This window comes from Chiloscyllium plagiosum, unplaced genomic scaffold (genome assembly GCF_037043375.1).
Source record: "Chiloscyllium plagiosum isolate Xiang-an unplaced genomic scaffold, Cpla_swu_hap1 HiC_scaffold_9, whole genome shotgun sequence".
NCBI classification, from domain to species: domain Eukaryota; kingdom Metazoa; phylum Chordata; class Chondrichthyes; order Orectolobiformes; family Hemiscylliidae; genus Chiloscyllium; species Chiloscyllium plagiosum.
Genome location: NW_028270147.1, coordinates 71,752,482 through 71,771,463, shown reverse-complemented (window position 1 = coordinate 71,771,463; position 18,982 = coordinate 71,752,482). Strand labels below are relative to the sequence as shown.

General features: G+C 40.1%; 1 protein-coding gene across 1 annotated transcript; it reads right to left on the bottom strand.

The window, feature by feature from the left end:
• Nucleotides 1–1,315: 1,315 nt before the first annotated feature.
• mrpl37 (mitochondrial ribosomal protein L37) lies at nucleotides 1,316–18,981 on the bottom strand. Its single transcript, XM_043699640.2, has 7 exons — nucleotides 18,626–18,981; nucleotides 12,134–12,317; nucleotides 9,441–9,556; nucleotides 7,515–7,700; nucleotides 7,044–7,198; nucleotides 5,830–6,036; nucleotides 1,316–1,623 (listed from the first exon to the last, which is right to left on the bottom strand). Exons 1-7 carry the CDS (start codon nucleotides 18,948–18,950, stop codon nucleotides 1,546–1,548), a joined length of 1,251 nt encoding a protein of 416 aa, XP_043555575.2. The 5' UTR covers nucleotides 18,951–18,981; the 3' UTR covers nucleotides 1,316–1,545.
• Nucleotide 18,982: the final 1 nt, after the last annotated feature.

Genomic DNA, 18,982 nt, shown 5'->3' with positions numbered 1-18,982 from the left:
CAGGCCTACACATCATCTCTCACACACACAGTCACTCCTGCATGTGCACACAAGTTTATGGGGTGAATCTGTATTTGCAGAATTATATTTCATTTTGCTCAAAAACTGCATAACCTACAGTCAATCCATGTAAGATTCTGTAAATCCCACTCTGACTCAAAATTGGGACACAGACTTTAACCTCACACCTTTAATGCGTTGTCTGACCTGAGATTACACATTTTGTTAGAAAACCTGAAGTTATTTTGAGAATGTGACTTAATATGTAAATCCCAGAACTCCTTTTAAATGAACTGAAACTAGCAAAACCATTCGAAAAGGTGCAAGACTTAATCTAACTTTAATATATTTCAGCTACGTGACACTGTAACTTTTTGCTTTAAATTGTGTCTTACAATCCTGCTCCACAACCACCTGCTGAACTATAATCTTGTGTTATGATTTTTAACTTTGTCCACCCCAATCCAACAGTGGCTCCTCCAAATCATTACTTATTCATTTACTTATCCAAATGTCTCTAAACACTAACGGATACCTACATCCACCACTTCATCTGGCAATTCATTCCACACACTAACCAGTGTTTTTTTTAAATTGTACCTCATGTCCTTTTTAAATCTTTCTCCTCTCACCTTAAAAATATCCACCTTAGGGAAAAGACCTTTCTTTTTCACCTTATCTGTGCCCCTCATAATTTATAAACCTCTATATGGTTACACCCAACCTTCTTTGCTCCAGTGGAAAAGGTCCCAGGCTATTTTTTTTAACTCGCCCCCTCCAGTACCGGTAACATCCATCCTTTGGCAGGGCAAAGAGAATTGTATACATTATTGCTCACCCAACATTTTGTACAACTGCACATGATGTCGCAACTCATACTTGAGGAAGGCAAGTGTGCTAAACACCTTAACTACTCTGTATGCAGGATGCAAATTATGAATTGTGTCCGAATCCTTGGGTGTCTCTCTTCAACAGCTTTCCCCAGGGCCTACCATTAACTGTATAAATTCTGCCCTTGTTCGCCTTACCAAAATGGAAAAAAACTTCACATTTATCCAAATTAAACTCCAGCTGCCAGTCTTTGGCCCATTGATCAAGATCCATTTGTAATTTCAGATAACCTTCTTCACTGAATACTATACCACCAATTTTAGTGTCATCCGCAAACTTACTAACCATGCTTCCTAAATTCTCATTCAAATCATTTACTTAAAAGGACAAAAAAAGTGCATTTTGACACTTGATTGGTGCATAATTTCTGTAGTGTACATGCTTTCTTTGAAATTGGGTATAATACAGATGAGCATTAAACAGATTGTGAAAAAATATTTTTAATGAAGTAGTATTATTCATATAAATTCCTAATTATGAATCGAATAATACTTCTGAACATAATACATTTGCTTCAATTGGAAATAACAATGACTTTATATATGTTTACAGTTTGTACCATTTCTGGTATCCAACGAAGATCCTTTGTTTTCCTGATACCACCAGGTATGTAACAACTCTTTGCGATAGCACTGCTCTGTTGTCCATGTGGTTCTACACAGCACCATGCAAGTACATGGCAAGGAACTTACTGAATGTCTCTGGACAATATCCAGACAGCCCCGCAGGAACCTAGGGAAAAGAAACCTTCAGTCTCTGAACACAAGCTGATCGGCTACTGTATATTTTTTTCTAAATTACATTCATGGGGTTGTTATTAGACCAAATTAATGAGCATTCCAAGTGAGTACAGAAATAGAAGGTCAGACAGACGAATGCGCAAATGCAAAGGTGGTTCAGGAGGGAGAGCTTTAGATTCCTGGAACACCAGAACAGTCTCTGGGGAGATAATTCTGGTTCTGCTTCAATAGTATAGGTGCTGACTTCCTTTTGGGGGGAGGGGGGGAAGAGGAAGAGCGAGCAAGCTTTGCTTGTGTTGTTAGGGTGTGTGAACCCGGACAGAATATTACAAAGTAATGAAGTCTAATATGAGGTTACATTTCATCTATGTGAATGAATAGAATAGTTACTAAGACTAGGGAGTTAGAGGTTCAAAGTTTGTGAGAAGATTTATAGCTCGGGTGCTCGTCGTTGTGATTCTGTTCGCCAAGCTGGGAATTTGTGTTGCAGACGTTTCGTCCCCTGTCTAGGTAACATCCTCAGTGCTTGGGAGTCTTCTGTGATGTTTCCTTTGGCATTTATAGTGGTTTGTCTCTGCTGCTTCCGGTTGTCAGTTCCAGCTGTCCGCTGCAGTGGCCGGTATATTGGGTCCCGGTCAACGTGCAAGGACTGCACAAAACACTACATAGGACAAATAGGAAGACAGCTAACGATCCGTATCCATAAACGCCAACTAGCCATGAAATGACACGACCAGCTATCCTTAGTAGCGACACACGCAGATGACAAGCAACATGAGTTCGACTGGGACAACACTATTATAGGACAAGCCAAACAGAGAACAGCCAGGGAGTTCCTAGAGGCATGGCACTCATCCACAGATACCATCAACAAACACATCAACCTGGACCCAATATACCGACCACTGCAGCGGACAGCTGGAACTGACAACCGGAAGCACTGAGGATGTCACCTAGACAGGGGACGAAACGTCTGCAGCACAAATTCCCGAGTTAGAGGTACAAGATTGCCTAATGGTATTATAATATGGCAGTAACTGAGACTTGGCCTAAGGAGGAAGAGACCATAGTGCTAAATATTCTTGATTACAAGGTTTGGAAACTGGTTTTAAATAAAAACCAAGAGAAGATGCCATTTTTGGTTAAGGAGAGCACTGCAGTGGATTGAGAATTCAAGGACAGACATGATTTGGCTGAGCTAGAGCAAAACAATAAGGAAGTTCAATACATTGTTCAGTAGCATATACAAGCCAGCTGGGGGAAGAAAATTACAAGAGGTGTAAATATCAGAGAATAAAGCAGGACTTTAATTATCAGGGACTGTGGTACTGTGAAGGACAGTGATGGACAAGCAGTCCTAGATTGTTTAGATTTTGATTAGATTACCTACAGTGTGGAAACAGGCTCTTCAGCCCAACAAGTCCATACTACCCCTCCAAAGAGTAACTCAACCAGACCCTTCTCCCTCTGCCTAACGCACCTAACCTATGGGCAATTTAGCATGGCTGATTCACCTGACCTGTACATCTTTGTATTGTGGGAGGAATCCCACAGAGACACTGGAAGAATGTGCAAACTCCACACAGTTGCCCGAGGCTGGAATTGAACCTGGGACCCTGGTGCTGTGAGGCAGCAGTGATAACCACTGAACCACCTCTAAGCGTTTAGGACAATTTTCTACAGCAGTATGTATCAATTCCCCAGTGTGACTTGAATGACTTTCCTTCTCCTTGTTGGAAAACATCTAGGGGAAGTGGGAAGTGATCAGTGTATCATAAGATCTAGGATATTGGTAGAAAATGACAGTGATCAATCTAGAGTAAAAATAATTAACTTGCAGGGAGTGGATTTGAATGGGACAAGAACAGAGTTGGGCCTGATAACCTGAAACCAAAGGTTGTCAGCAATAAACAGGAGCCAAACAGTGTGCTGTCTTTCAAGACGAAATGGTTTGTGCACAGTGAAGGTAAACGAATCCAGAGCTGTCTAGGTGACAAATTTTAAAAATATGTGCTTATAACAGTTGTCAGGTAGTAAGTACAGTTGAGAACAAGCTGAATACATAAGGAGCTAGAGTTTCCAAGGAGTGCTGATCTTGTGCAGATTGCCACTCTTGTTCTTTTGTGGAAGACAAACAGGCTCCTTCAGAATTGTGGAGCCATACTCCACTCAGGCAGCTTGTTCTCTGTGCAGAACTGTTGGGAAAAGCTAACTACACTCCCTGCTGTGTGTTGGAACTTAGTGGCTGACTGTAATTCTGGATCTTTGGCAACTATTATCAAATGGTAAGTACATAAGGTTAGGATGCTGAGAGGGTGCCAGATGGGTATGGGGGCATTGCCAGGATGGCAACACAATTAGTAAAGTGCCACAGCCATAATTTTTTTGCCCAAAATATAAGTGACTTGTAACCATTCTCATAAACCTTCACATTCTTTCACCATAATCATGAGGGGTCTGACAGAGTGGGTTGGGAGAAACCGATCCAACTTGTAAACAGGTTGAGAAACAGAAGCAAAATGTGAGGCAAGAAAGCAATTTTTGTCCACAGTAAGTAGGGCTACAGAACACACTGCCTGGAATGTAATGGAGGCAGTTTCAATAGAGTGTTTGAGGGCATTGGAATGATTACGGTCACTCCTAATGTTGTGGGTTCCCTTGAGGTCAGCCCCAAATACAATTCTATTTTCCCTCTAATTGACAGGTCCCTATTGATTGTCTACAGTAAAGGACGGTACAATGGTGTAAAATGAATCCCCAACCTCATAACAAGGATTTGGTGGATTTAAATAGAAACAATGTGCAGGCTTACAGGGAAAATTACAGTGCTCAGAAATCCAGTAAAGAGGTGAGCTGATTAGCTTCCTGCACCATACAATTGAGACTCGCAATTCAGAGGCTGAATTGCATAAACTTTCAACTGAGTTTAAATCCCACCACCATGGTAGCTGGGAGTTTAATTTATCTAATTGGAAACACTACTTAAAAACTGGTAGTGGGAATGTTAACTGTGAAACCACTAGTGTTGTAAAATACTTGTTTTACCCTCATCTTTAACCAGTCTGGCCCTCCTGTAACCTCAGACCCACAGCAATATGATTGCCTTTTTATTATCTTCTGAAAGAACCTAGCAAGCCACATGTTGTATTCAAGACAACAGGTCCCCATTACGTTCTCCAGGACAATTTAGGATGGGTAATAAATATTGAACTTGGACAGTGATGTCCATAAACTTTAAATGAATAAAATATTGGAGATAACTTTTGTTCATTGTTAAAACAATCCAATTCATTTACTGTGAAACTTGCCTACTGGGTAATGGCCGCCTACTTGCGGAGCGATTCAGAGAGCACCTCTGGGCCACCCGGACGAACCAACCCAACCAACCTGTAGCACAGCATTTCAACTCCCCCTCCCACTCCACCGAGGATATGCAGGTCATTGGACTCATCCACCGCCAAACCACAACAACCCGACGGTCGGAGGAGGGTCTTATCTTCCGACTGGGAACCCTCCAACCGCAGGGGATGAACTTGGACTTCACCAGTCTCAGCCGGATCCCTCCAGCCCGGCACCGCCTTCCTGACCTGCAGTCTTCTTCTTGACCTCTCCGCCTCCATCCTACTCCGACCTATCACCCTCACCTTGACCTCTTTCCACCTATCACATTTCCAACGCCCCTCCTCCCTACCTTTTATCTTCTCCTGCTGAACACTCTCTGCTCATTCCTGAAGAAGGGCCTGTGCCCGAAACGTCGAATCTCCTGTTCCCTGGATGCTGCCTGACCTGCTGTGCTGTTCCAGCAATAAAGTTTCAACTTTGATCTCCAGCATCTGCAGACCTCACTTTCTCCTACTGGGTAATACTATGCTAGCAACAAAAAAAGCTTACTTCGAGCCTTACTTAGAGTCCACATTTATTGGACCAATAAAATTGAGCTAAGTTACCTAGTGTCATGTACAATTAGTTTGTTTCTGGTCTCAGTTGATCACAGTCATTGTAGTGAAATAAACTCAGTCAATGATGTAATATGTGGAATAGGGTGTGACACAGGAACTCATTTGTCAACATTAACTGAGCAGCCCAACAGGAAGACTCTCTGTAGATGCAGACATCAACATGCAGGCAGGGAACTACTGATACAAAATATGTCACTGCCTTTTAAGGAACAATTTGCCAAAGTTCAAACTGTACTCACCTGTATCATTTTCTTTCTGATTACCGGGAGGCACTTTGCATAGTCATATAGTAGCTGATCTTGATCTAGCCAAATTAGGTTTTTTACACCATCATTTGATGATTGCAGATCTGTGGTATTTAACTGCAATACCAGGAATTGGAACATCCTTCCATTTGTGGCAATGCATTGTACTGTGATAGGATTATCCAGCACCTTTGGCTCTTCCTGTGAAATAAAACAATAAATCAAGATGTTTATCTAATTGGAGTGTGTGCACTTGCAGTTGCACCTTGTGGTATCATGCCAGTCCAAGCTTCAGTAACACAGCAGCAATTATAATCTATGGTTAAAGATGATGGAGGAAAGTCTCCAGTTTCAAGTTACTGGGAATTGATTAATTGTCATAAAACATTACAAAAAAAGTAGATCAGGCTATTGAGCAGTCACCAATTTGTAAAGGAATGTACAGACATTGCAATGACTGATTTTCCAGATTTTACAGAATTCAGTAAAAAATTGTTGCAGACTGGTTATTTGTTTCCTGCTTATAATGAATTTTATTTCTGAGTCAGGACTAACTCTCACTTTTCACATTTGCCAACCTTAACTCCCCACCTGCTGGTGTTGTCCACATTTACCTCAAACAATCAGTGCAATAAACAGGATTCTGGACTTTCAGCTATATTCATTTATGTGAAAAGAGAAGGCAGGCATTTGCTTCAAAGTTCCCTTTAAAATATTACACCATTAGCAACTGAATATAAATATATATACATATACAATGCTTGATCTGCTCAGTGCATTAGAACTATGTTAGGATAAATTATGCATGTACTTTTGGAAAAATCCAATTCTATTTTTGTCCCACTGGGAATACTTTTCTGAATCACTGTTTTCCTTTTTATCCAAGGCCAAGGGTTTCATCCAATCACAGCCTGTTCCTACAGCCAGTTGTTAGTAGATGCAAAAAAATAAATCCATTAAGCAGACTGAGACAATTGTTCTGAACACATTTCAGAATTTCGTCCCTCTTTAGTGTTAACACTGAGTGCTTGTCAATATAGGGGTTCTTGGTGTCTCTATAGCTTTTGCAACTCTCATTTCTTTGGAAAGAGTTAGAGAAACAAATTTGCAAAGTGCTTGTTCTACAATATTGTCTAATACCAATGACACTGAGTTGAAGTTAAATGGAATTGCTACTTCATTAGTTACCAAATGAAGTAAATACTTACACCATATAGCAGCTTGGCCCTTGCAAAAGCATTTGCAAATGTGAACATGATCATCTTGGCCCTCAGTGGCTCAGGTTTGAACCTAGCTGTATGAGCAGAACACTCTGTAAAATACAGTGTGTGCGCGTGAGGAAAAGGGTACCCACCACGGAAGCCTGTACCAACACAATTAATAAAAATTGTAAATGGGTAAGAGTAATGTAGAAGTCCTAATCCTCCTCAAAAAACTCTTATATGTAAACCACATTGACTTTGGAATGCTTGATATAAAAATTCATGTCACAAACAATATTTCATTCAATTGAACTAATTGATTTGATTAACCATATCTTTTTCAGCACCATGAGATATTTCATTCCTTCCATTTAGTCCCTTCAATCAATCAACAAAAAGAAAGGGTGCTCAGTGTTTTGCCAATTCCAAAAATGAGTGGTGTTAAGCTGCATAATAGCTAATGTATCAAAAACTTACCTGTATCATTATGTATTTCATAGATATTAGTTTGTTGCAAGTCAATGTTAGGAGAGATGGGATAGAAGGTTGGAAGGACATAACTTTCAGTGCTTAATATCTCTTCTTTTCCTGCTCCTGTTGGTAAAGGTTGCTTACTACTCAGGAGGATTCCATTTAAACCACTAATCCGGAAAAGGTCAGATTCTGCAAAGAAATTTAACAGTCATCAATCCATGTGCTAACCACTATGTTCCATTTGCTTATCAGAAGGTCTGTAGTTAAATACTATCCCCTCTCAATCATGTGCATTTGAAAGAGGAGTACAAAAATAATATGCAAAATGAACAGAATACATAGACATCTGAAACAAGATGGATGCAGTTTTGATCATTTCCAGTTAACCATTTGCTGACAACTTCAACCTGAGCAAAAAGTAATTTTTTTTCAGTTGCTTGATTTTTTTTTTTATTAAGTGACCACAAGCGCTACAGACGAATGTAAAGTTCAAACCCACTTTTTCTTTGAGTTAAATTGCTTATTTTTGGTTGAACTGCAAAATGTAAATTCAGCATGAAAACATTAATCTTATTAGAAGATCAACCAAATGTACTGGCATTTATTTACATTTTGGAACATCACTAATAATTACAATTACTGTTGCGTTATAAAGACAGGCTTATGTCACATTAATGTGATAATTCATAGGCTGGTTTCAGACAGACTTTTTAAAAGACACTAACTGCAAATGAGGATCATTTACATCCACTCAAGCATGCAGATGAAGCCTCAATTAAGGTAGCACCTTTGCAACTGCAGTTCTTCCCTAGTACTAAACTGGAGTGAAGCTGAATCCACATGTTTGCAATCCAGAGGCAAAGGTGCCGCCAACTGTGCAACAGTTGATGCTCAAAACAACAGAGGAAACTCGATTATCCGAAAAGCGGATTATCCGAAGGAGATCGCCAGGTCCCAAAGGAAACGTTACATCAAAGATGTGTTTCCAACAAATTTCCCTTGCATGTTACAGTAGACGAGAGGGAAAATGAAAAGGAATCTTTATCCACACATTACGACATGGAACAAACAACCTGAAAGAATGGATAAAAGCAGATATTCTTGCCACTCTGAAAGGCAACTGGAGATGTACTTTAAAATGTCTAAGTCAGAAGTTTTTATGACTAAATTGAGAGATGTTTCAAAGACCTATGACAAGCATATAGCCTCCTTGTGTAATTTTAAAAGATTAAATTGTACCATCTCTCTGGACATTAATCTTTTAACATTGCATTAAATTGTTCTGTCTTTCTCCAGTAGCTGAACATTTTGGAAGTGGGTGTGGATGACTCACTTTATTTAGCCAGCCACTTACTACTACTCTCCTGCTATCATCAAATTAAACTCTCATTCAGTCCCTTCCATTCAGAAATGCTTTCAGAGCCATCCCCCAAAGCTAGGGCATAACATACTTGCATTATCTTGGGGAATCACTGAGTCTAATTATTCCCAGGATTAGGGCATTGACATTTACGTTATCTCCGAGGATGACCTCAACCACACACTACCCCAAGTACAGTGGTAGGATATGGGGAAGAGGAAGAGGCCTCATTTTGACTTGACTTCGCACAACCAGTGAAGAGTGTCAGAGCGGTCACCTAACTTCTACAAGCTTCAATAAACTTTGTGTTTGCGGAAGTTGGTGTGTGCAAATTGCTTCTTGTATGAAGCCTCGGCCAAAGAACCAAACACTCTGTGCTTAAGATTCTATGATTATATATTGTTGGAAGTTTCCACAAACGGGCAAAACAATTATTTTATTAGAAATTAAGCCAATGAGTGTTACATTTGTGCGACCTAGTATAGAGTATTCATGGCTTTTACCATTGAAGAGAAAGGACAAAGACATTTTTACACATTACTACTTAAACAGAAGTCACATTGGCAAACCTCTCTCCCACATTGCAGTCACACGGTAATTTTCAGCCAGTGTCCTGTTTCCAAGTGCAGGAAATCGGGGCTGCAAGATCCTGCATAAGTGTAAGAGGTTCTGCAGCAATACAGGGCTGAAAATGAAACACAAAGGTTAGACAGAAAATGGAGAGGAGTAAGGTACAGTATCCTTATTAAATGTTGTTATACATTCTAAGATCAATATATCCAACTAGATCCATGCTGGTTTCTCCTCAGATTATATAAAGCTGTTGAGTTTTCACTAATTTTTTTGTGGTGCAATGGTAGTGTTCCTAATTATAGACAAGGGGCAAAATTCAAGTCTGACCTGCTCCAGTCATAAGAAAATATCTATCCAACTAGATGAAGATCTGAAGCTTTCTCTGCAGAATACTGAACTCAGAATAATTATTCCCAATAAAACTGGATGTGAAATATTCAATTTATGTTACAAGTATGCAATCTTTCAGAGGGAGTTTAAAAAGTCTGTGCCATGGGTTTTGCTAACAACTAGGTCAAGACTGAGAAAACATTTCTCTTAGATTACAAGTGCGTCAAGAGCTTATTTCACCAGCTGTTAGCCATGGTTTAGCAGTGCACACTTTGGTCTGAGAAGACTATGGGGTTCAAGTCCCACACCAAAATGTTGAGCACAAAATCTAGGCTGACACTCAATTGCAGAACAGGAAGTGTTATTTACTGGAGGGTGCCTTTTTTGGCTGAGATATTAAACAGTTTCATATCGACTGCCACAATTCAAAGAAGAATATTCTTAGTGTTCAGGCAAATATTTATCATTTAATTAAAACGTTATCTGATGATTGATTAACTCATTGCTGTTTGTGCAAATTTGCTGCCAGGGTTTCCATATTAAAACTGTTACCATTTTACAGTTAATTATTTACTTTTAAAGTGCTGTATAAACATTATTTTTCTTTCAATATGGGCTGGGTTGATGTAAAAAGATTGATATCTAACTCTACTATTCTTCAATTTTAAAACCCATAAGGAATTATGTTAGGGCACAGCCACCCAGCCAATAACCAGGAAAGGAAGAGGAGGGAAAACACTGTTTCTGCTTCCTTCTGCTCTTATAACTGTTGTGTGGAAAGGCATCAGGAATATCTATGCATGTGCACCAGACTCTCATGATGGAAACCAAGGAAAGAACAGCATGAAAGAACAAAGGGAAAGGCAGAATCATGATTCAGGGATGGAAGGAAATAAGAGATGTGACTGAGTCAGAAAGGAGGATGGAGACTACACAGTGTCTTGTATTCCTTACGTTGTGTGAGCTGTGTATTACTGTATTGTTACTAAATGTAGTTGCTTCCTATTTTTCCAGTTCAATATGAAATTAATTAATTTAGCACCCAGACAAAGTGATCAGGAATATAGTTTACTGATTCCTAACTGGTACCATTATTGAGATAATGGACCTAAACCAAATGGGCAATCATGCTCTGCAGCATGAACTAGCAAAGCATCAGATTTAAGTCATCAATGCTTTAAATTGGCATTGGATCTGTTGAAAAAGTTAGTTGGTGTCACTGCATATTGGTTAGAAACGTGTCTCCACATATTCAGCATATGCACAGACTGTCTTTACCAGTGATGTCTAAGGTTACAACATAAGAACATGGTAATGATTTGTAAATAGAATCAGGGCATATCCAGGATCACATCACTGGAACAGTATTTTACTGCAAAATGGAGATATATCCGTAAGTAAAAGCAAGTCTTTCCTGGTAACTGGTTTAAAAAAATCCAATGAAATTAATTTAACAAAATGGCCACCAACACAATAACAATATAAAAGCAGCTCAAATTTAAGATTAGATTAGTGTGGAAACAGGTCCTTCGGCCCAACAAGTCCACACCGAAGCGCAACGCCCCAGACCCATTCCCCTACATTTACCCCTTCACCTAACACTACGGGCAATTTAGCATAGCCAATTCACCTAACCCGCACATTTTTGGACTGTGGGAGGAAACCCATGCAGACACGGGGAGAATGTGCAAACTCCACACAGTCAGTCGCCTGAGGCGGAAATTGAACCCGGGTCTCTGGCGCTGTGAGGCAGCAGTGCTAACCACTGTGCCGCCCACTAAGAATATTGCATTATATTTAACTGTCATCTTGGCTAGGATCAAATATAGTGCAAAACGATTTTAAACATAACATTTTAAATACAAATTCAGCCTGTAGTCATGCCATATCTCAGGCTTTACCTATGGACTTTACATAACAAAACATGATAAATTAATGTACCAGTTAATACAAAGTTGGCAGCCTTTTAACAAATAAATCTTGTTAAGAATTCAATATCAGACTACAAATAGTATTACATTAAAAACCCTTCACTTTCTGCAGGGAAACTGCAGAAAGTGAAGGGTTTTTAATGCAATACTATTATGTTAGACTCAATTTCTAGATTTCTCGTATGGTCTAGAAGTTCCACCAACCATCCACTTTATCCTACACTACAAACATATTACAGCAAGTATTATGTTTTCCTTCCTTGAAAGTGCTGCCTCTTCAGACTGGAAAGTTTCAAATACTATCAGGAATATCTCTTTCATTTTTGGTAAGAATTCCATCATTTTTACCATTGACCATGTAGAATTTCTCAAGAACTACACATCTAAAATTCCAGCTTTAATGTTAATGACAATATATTTCTGCTTACCAAAACCGATTTCTTTTAGGACGAATTTCAGTGGTGCTCCAAAAACGAGCATGACTGATAGCTGCCTTAACCCTCTCATCCTGGTCCTCAATATAATTTGCAGAATCTGCAGCTATCCTTAGTATCTGCTTAGGAAGACCCTCTATTAATTTAGATTTGGTCAGCCAAAGAGCTTGTTTAACACCTGGAAATAAAAAATAAATCCTAATAAGTGCAAATTTTAAAAAAAGCCACACTATTTCAGTTAGCAAGAATGATTTCATTGATATATACTAATAAATTTCCCACAGTATTGTTCACTGTCAATTATTGAATAAAAGCTTTTTTACAGACAAATTAGAAACAGAATTCATAAGAATTTAAAAGATTGCTTCACAAAGCTACATGGTAGCCTAAGTCTGAAAGTACAAAATGTTTACAGCAAAATCGAATGGAAAGCAGTAGGCACACTAAGGAAGCAATCCTTAGATCGGATCTAAGCTCTGCACTTTTGCCACATCCAGTCATGCATGCTGATGGATAATCAAGCAACCATTAGAACACCTTGCTAAGATCTTCAAAACTGAGCCCCAACACACCAGTGCAAAAAAACAAGATTGAAATTTATTTGCAACCATCTTTAGCCAAAAGTATCCAGTAAATGATTCATCTTGGCCCTTCCTGTGGTCCTTCAAACAATTTGATTCACTTCACGTTATTAATAAGTGGCTGACACTGGATGCACAAAGTCTATAGGGTCTGAAAACATTCATGCAATGTAAATGAAGACTTCTGTTCAGAACTAGTAGTGACCCTAGCCAAGTTCTTCCAGTCTAGCTACATCTCTAGCATCCACCTGACAATGAAGAAAATTGCCAGGTAGGTACACAAAAGGCAGGGCAAATCCAACCCAGCCAATTGCTACCCTATAGTTTACAATGATAATCAGCAAACTGATGGAAGGGGACCTCAGCAGCGCTGTCAAGTGCACCTGCAAAGGAAATACTTGGTTGCTGCTGTGTTAGCATTATAGCCTTGGTTCAAATGTGGATGAATGAGCTGAACTTCAGAAATGATGTGAAAGTGACTGCCCTTGACATCAACGCAGCATTAAACCAAGTATGGCATCAAAAAGACCTAGTAAACCTGGAGTCAATGGGTTCAAGGGAAAACGCTTCCTGGAGAGTTTCCCTTGGAGTCATGCCTAGCAGAACAGATGGTTGAGGTGGTTAAATGTCAATCATTCAAACACCAGGACATAGACTCAGAGATGGACAGCTTGGAAACAAACATGTCGATCCAACTCGTCCATGCTGACCAGATATCCTAACCTAATCTAGTCCCATTTGTCTGCACTTGGCCCATATCCCTCCAAACCCTTCCTAGTCATGTACCCATCCAGATGCCTTTTAGATGTTGTATTTGCACCAACCACCACCACTTCCTCTGGCAGCTTGTTCCATACACGCACCTCCCACTGTGTGGAAAAGTTGTCCTTTATGTCCCTTTTAAATCTTTCCCTTCTCATCCTAAACCTATGTTCTCTAGTTTTGTACTCCTCCACCCCAGGTCTATGTTTCCTATTCATGCCCATCATGATTTTATAAACCTCTATAAAGGTCATCCCTCAGTCTCACACTCCAGGCAAAACAGCCCCAGCTTATTCAGCCTCGCCCTATGTTCAAAATTCTCCAACCCTGGCAACATCCTTGTAAATCTTTTCTGAACCTTTTCACGTTTCACAACATCCTTCCAATAGGAGGTAGACCAGAATTGCATTCAATATTCCAAAAGTTGCACAACCACTGTCCTACACGTTTTCTTCTGCTTTTATGCTGTCCCTTGTCAGCCATAATTGTCTCGTTCTCCCTTAGTGCATTTCTTCTTTCTAGGAATGAAACTATGTTGTGCCTCCCAAATCACTCCCAGAAACGTCTGCAATTGCTGCTCCACTGTCTTCCTCACTCGTCTCCCCTTACAACAATTTTTGGCCATCATGTCTTTATTGTTACCTTGTTAATCTGATTCTAGCTTCACCCTCGTAAACTGCAAGGTGAATTCTGTCATATTTTGGTTATTACTTCTCAGATTCCATCACCTTAAGCTCCCTAATCAAGTCTGCCTCATTACACATCACTAAATCCAAAACTGTCTGTTCCCTAGTGAGCTCTGCCACAAGCCACAATCTCGTAGACATTCCATGAATTTCTTTTCTTGGAATCTACTACCAACTTGCATATTGAAGTCCCCCATGATTATTATAATAGTGCTTTTCTTACAAGCCTTTTCTATCTCCTAATTTATTTTCTGCCCCATACCCTGACTATTGCTAAGAGACTTTCACACAACTCCCAGGATACTCTTTTCTTTGCAGTTCCTCAACTCTTCCAATACAGATTCTATGCTTTCTGAACCATTATCATTTCTTACTATCAATTTAATTTCATTTCCACCCTCTTCTGCCCATTTGCCTGTTCTTTCAATAGGACATGTATCCTTGAACATTTAGTTCTGAGCCCTGATTCCCCTAACAACTGTGTCCCTGTGATATCCACATCATACCCACAAAATTGAGCTGCAAGCTCATTTACCTTTGTTTCATATACTACACTTAAGTACCACACACTCAATCCTGCCTTGATCACCCCTCTTCTCATAGATGACCACTTATCTGCTGTGTCTGAAATTATATCCCTGACTCTTTCAATACCCTGTCCTATTATTTATTGTGGAAACTTTAATAACCTCACCTGACAGCACCAACTCCACCAGCAAGAACAGCATCCTCAAACTAGTAGATCTGTGCCTCACAACCCACTTCACCTTCAATAGCAATATCTACAAACAAATCAACAGGATGCCTATGGATCACCAATATCAGGACTCTTAGCAGCAGCAGCAGTAACACAGAAGTTAGAACGAAAAGCTCTTCCCAGGATCCAGCCCAAGCTTTGGGTCCACTATGTGGATGACGCCTTTGTCATCACGAAACGTAACAAATTAAAAGAAATCCACAAACACATGAACAACATCCTTACCGGTAAAATGTTCACCAAAGAGGAATAGAACAACAACAAACTCCCCTTCCTGGACATCAGAGCAGAATGAAAAGCCAATAGTGAGGTGCAGACCAGCACTTACAGGAAAGCCACATGCACTGACCAGATATTCAAATACAGGAGGGATCATCCCAATACGCACAGAAGGAGCTGCAGCAGGACATTATTTAAATGAGCCACAACACACTGCATCATCCAGGAATTATGAGAAGCCAAGGAAAAACACCTATACAACATATTCAGGAACAATGGGTAGCCAATAAGCACTCTTCCCAATTCCCACACAACAGACCTAAACAAGAAGACACAACATGCCCAGAGACTCTATCCACCCTGCCATACAGTAAAGACATCTCAGAGATGACGACCAGACTACTCTGGTCCCAAGACATCATTATCACCCACAAACCTACCACCTTACTGAAACAGCTCCTGATGAATTTAAAGGACTCTGTACGACCAACCAGCAGAACGAACATTATATACATAATACCCTGCAAGGACTGCAACAAACATTCCATTGGACAAATGGACAGGAAACTAGCAACCAGGACACATGAGCAGCAACTAGTCACCAAAAGACATGACTATCACTAGTATCCACACACATAGGCAAAGAGGGACACAAGTCCGACAGGGACAATACATCCATCCTGGGACAGGTTAAACAAAGACACGCACAAGAATTCCTAGAGGTCTGGCATTCAAACTGGAACTCCATTAACAAACATATCAAGTTGGACCCCATTTACCAACCTCTCAGAAACAGAATTGGAAGTGATATTACCCACCACAACAAATGAAGACAAATAAATAGCAAGCAGGACAGAACACCAGCGCTCCATCGGAGGCTCACTGATGATATTACTGAGCGTAGTGATGAAACATTAGAGAACAAATCTGCCAGCTCAGCGACCAAACCTATGACCTGATCCACAACCTAAGCTACAAATCTTCCCCAAAGTCGCAATGTATAAAACAGAAATGAATCAAACATTTTGGGAAAAAAAATATGGGAAATAGAACTGTGGATAAATTTTTAAAAATATTAAACTACAGATGATTTAGGGTACAAAGTTTCATACAGTTGCATTTACAAGTGATAGAGATACATAAATGCAGCAATAATTAATGCAGATAAATACTCATAAGCTAACAAGTTATCCACAAGTACATTTAAAAATAACAAATATAATGAGCATGTGCATGCTAATTATTAAAAAAATTAAAAATTAATATTTGCAGCCAAAGTAATTTCAGAGCTATATTAATCTAATAGACTGAAATACACAAATGCAATCTTATGCAGATGAATATTCCCCGCTCACTATCCAGGTCCACCAACATATGTTCTACATTCAGTGTTTTTTGCTGCAAAACGAGGCATGTGAACCTCTTCTCTTAAGTCCAGCCATGATCTTACCAAAAATAACAGGAAAGGTTTTTTTAAAAATCATTTTGAGAATCTTTAAATTTTGTTTTTGTATACAGTCCTGACTAATTTGAGATTGACGTTTGTAAAACATCTGTGAATCCATGTTGATTCAAGTTGAAAACATGAGCTTCTCATGAATTCATACGAAGTTTCTTGACCTAGGGTTGGTCTCACGCTTTATGAAATGGGGGTTGGCATCACTGGATGTGAGCTGTGTTGTGGAGACAAACAGTCTAAGTGATAATGTCTCACCAATTTGCATCATTTTGTTTGCCCTGTACATAGATGGAGGGACTGCAAGCTATGACAAACTTTAGAGCTTGGAATAGGGTACTGAGAAGAATGTCATTGGTTAGTCTTACATTCAATTCTATTTGAAGCCTCTAATTCTGAACCAATATTCACCGTATTTTGCATAATCAGAAATAGACAACTTCAACATATTCAATCTCTCAATTGGTCCCTTTTTCCCCTCAAAGTTCATAGATTGCATCATAAAGAGGGCCTCTTGATCAAAGAGGAGGGGAACTATCTGCGACTCAGTGGGGTAAGCTGGACTCCAATCTTTGCTTCACAAACTGTACTAAATGGCCACTCAGGGCAGTGAAACTTGAACTAATCACAGCAGTAAAAGCTGTCCCATTGAGGAACTGGTTAAGGAGGGACAAGAAATTACATGCTGGAGGAAGTACTGAAAATGTTCACTAAATGAATCCGTTGGTTTGGAGAGACAGCCTGAACAAATTAGGTCTATATTCTCTGAAGTTCAAAAGTATGAGGGGGGATCTCATTCAAAATTACACAATTCTGAAAGGCCATGACAGGGTAAATGCTGAGTGATTGCTTTTGCTGGTCAGGGAATCTAAAATGCAGGGGCACAGTCACAGAATGAGGAATTGTACATAAAAATAATGATGTTATGCTTCAGTTGTGCAGGGCACTGGTAACCTCATGTTGAATATTGTCTGCAGTTTTTGTTCTCCTTATTTAAGGAAGGATGATAATCAGCTGGAAGCAATTCAGAGGAAGTTTACTAGCTTAGTACTTGAATTGAGTAAGTTGACTTTAAGAGGAGAGGTTGGACAGAATAGGCTTGTTTCCACTGGAGTTTAAATAATGGAGGAGTGACTTGGTTAAAGTATATAAGATCCTGAACAGTCTTGACAAGGTGAATATGGAAAGAATGTTTCCTCTTGTGGGTGAGTACAGAACTAGGGATCACTCTTTTTGAACAGAGTCAAGGAGAAAGTTGGGTGGCACGGTGGCTCACAGCACCAGAGACCCAGGTTCAATTCCTGCCTCAGGCAACTCTGTGTGTGGAGTTTGCACATTCTCCCCATGTCTGCGTGGGTTTCCTCCGGGTGCTCCAGTTTCCTCCCACAGTCCAAAAATGTGCAGGTTAGGTAAATTGGCCATGTTAAGTTTCCCGTAGTGTTTGGTGTAAGGGTAAATGTAGGGGAATGGGTCTGGGTCGGTGTGGACTTGTTGGGCCGAAGGGGCTGTTTCCACACTGTAAGTAATCTAATCTAAAGATAAAATCTTTCCCTCAGAATTGAGGCACTTTGGAACCCCTTCCTCAGAATCACTGGACACTCAAGGCAGATCTGGGATTGTTCAGCAAGGGAATCAATTGATGGGAATGTATTTCAAAACGTAAACAAGTCAACCATGATCTTACTAAGTGGTGTAGCAGGTTTGAATGACATACTTATGTACCCTATTCGTATTTCCATACATGAGAATCGATTATTTAGGACTGAAATGAGGAGAAGCTTCTTCACTCAGTGTTGTGAACATTAGCAATTATCTTTCCTTGAAGTTAGTGAAGTTTCCATTGTTTAGTATGTTAAAGGCTGGGGCAGACATATATTTTTCGTGTCTCAGAGAACGCGGGATATAGGAAATGACCAGGAAAGCAGAGTTAAAACCCAAACCCAGCCATGGCTGTAATGACAGACGATATAGCTGACTCTTGCTCCCACCTATCGTGTTCTTGTAGCCAAACAGCCCTGTCCTTACCCTCCAACATCTTAGTTCTCTGGTGAAACGTGAAACACGGCTTCTCCTTGTACAGCGGCATTTCCTCATATTTGGGACCCCGGCGATGCCACGGGTCTTCCCATCCTCTGTCCCAGGGTGGGCATTTGGGGTCGGCTAGGCCCGGCACGTAGTGCATTCTGTCCCAATAAGTGATAGGCTCCAGTCCGGGGATTTCTACCGGCTCCGGCATTTTCTGCGGTCGCTGGGCTTGGGCGGATAACCCAGCGGCGACATGGAGGGTACGGCAGCCTGACAAGGCAGGGACTAAATTTACCGCTCGGACACCCGAAGCCCGGCACCACATAGCGACGAATTTAAAAATAAAAGAAATCTGCT

Excerpts from the sequence above, each read along its gene's own strand:
- mrpl37 (XM_043699640.2), bottom strand. The coding sequence starts at position 18,950 with ATGTGGTGCCGGGCTTCGGGTGTCCGAGCGGTAAATTTAGTCCCTGCC. Across the intron at positions 7,199-7,514 it reads TGAAATACATAATGATACAG|GCTTCCGTGGTGGGTACCCT; the intron begins GTAAGTTTTTGA and ends GTGTTGGTACAG. Across the intron at positions 6,037-7,043 it reads GGGCCAAGCTGCTATATGGT|GAAGAGCCAAAGGTGCTGGA; the intron begins GTAAGTATTTAC and ends TTTATTTCACAG.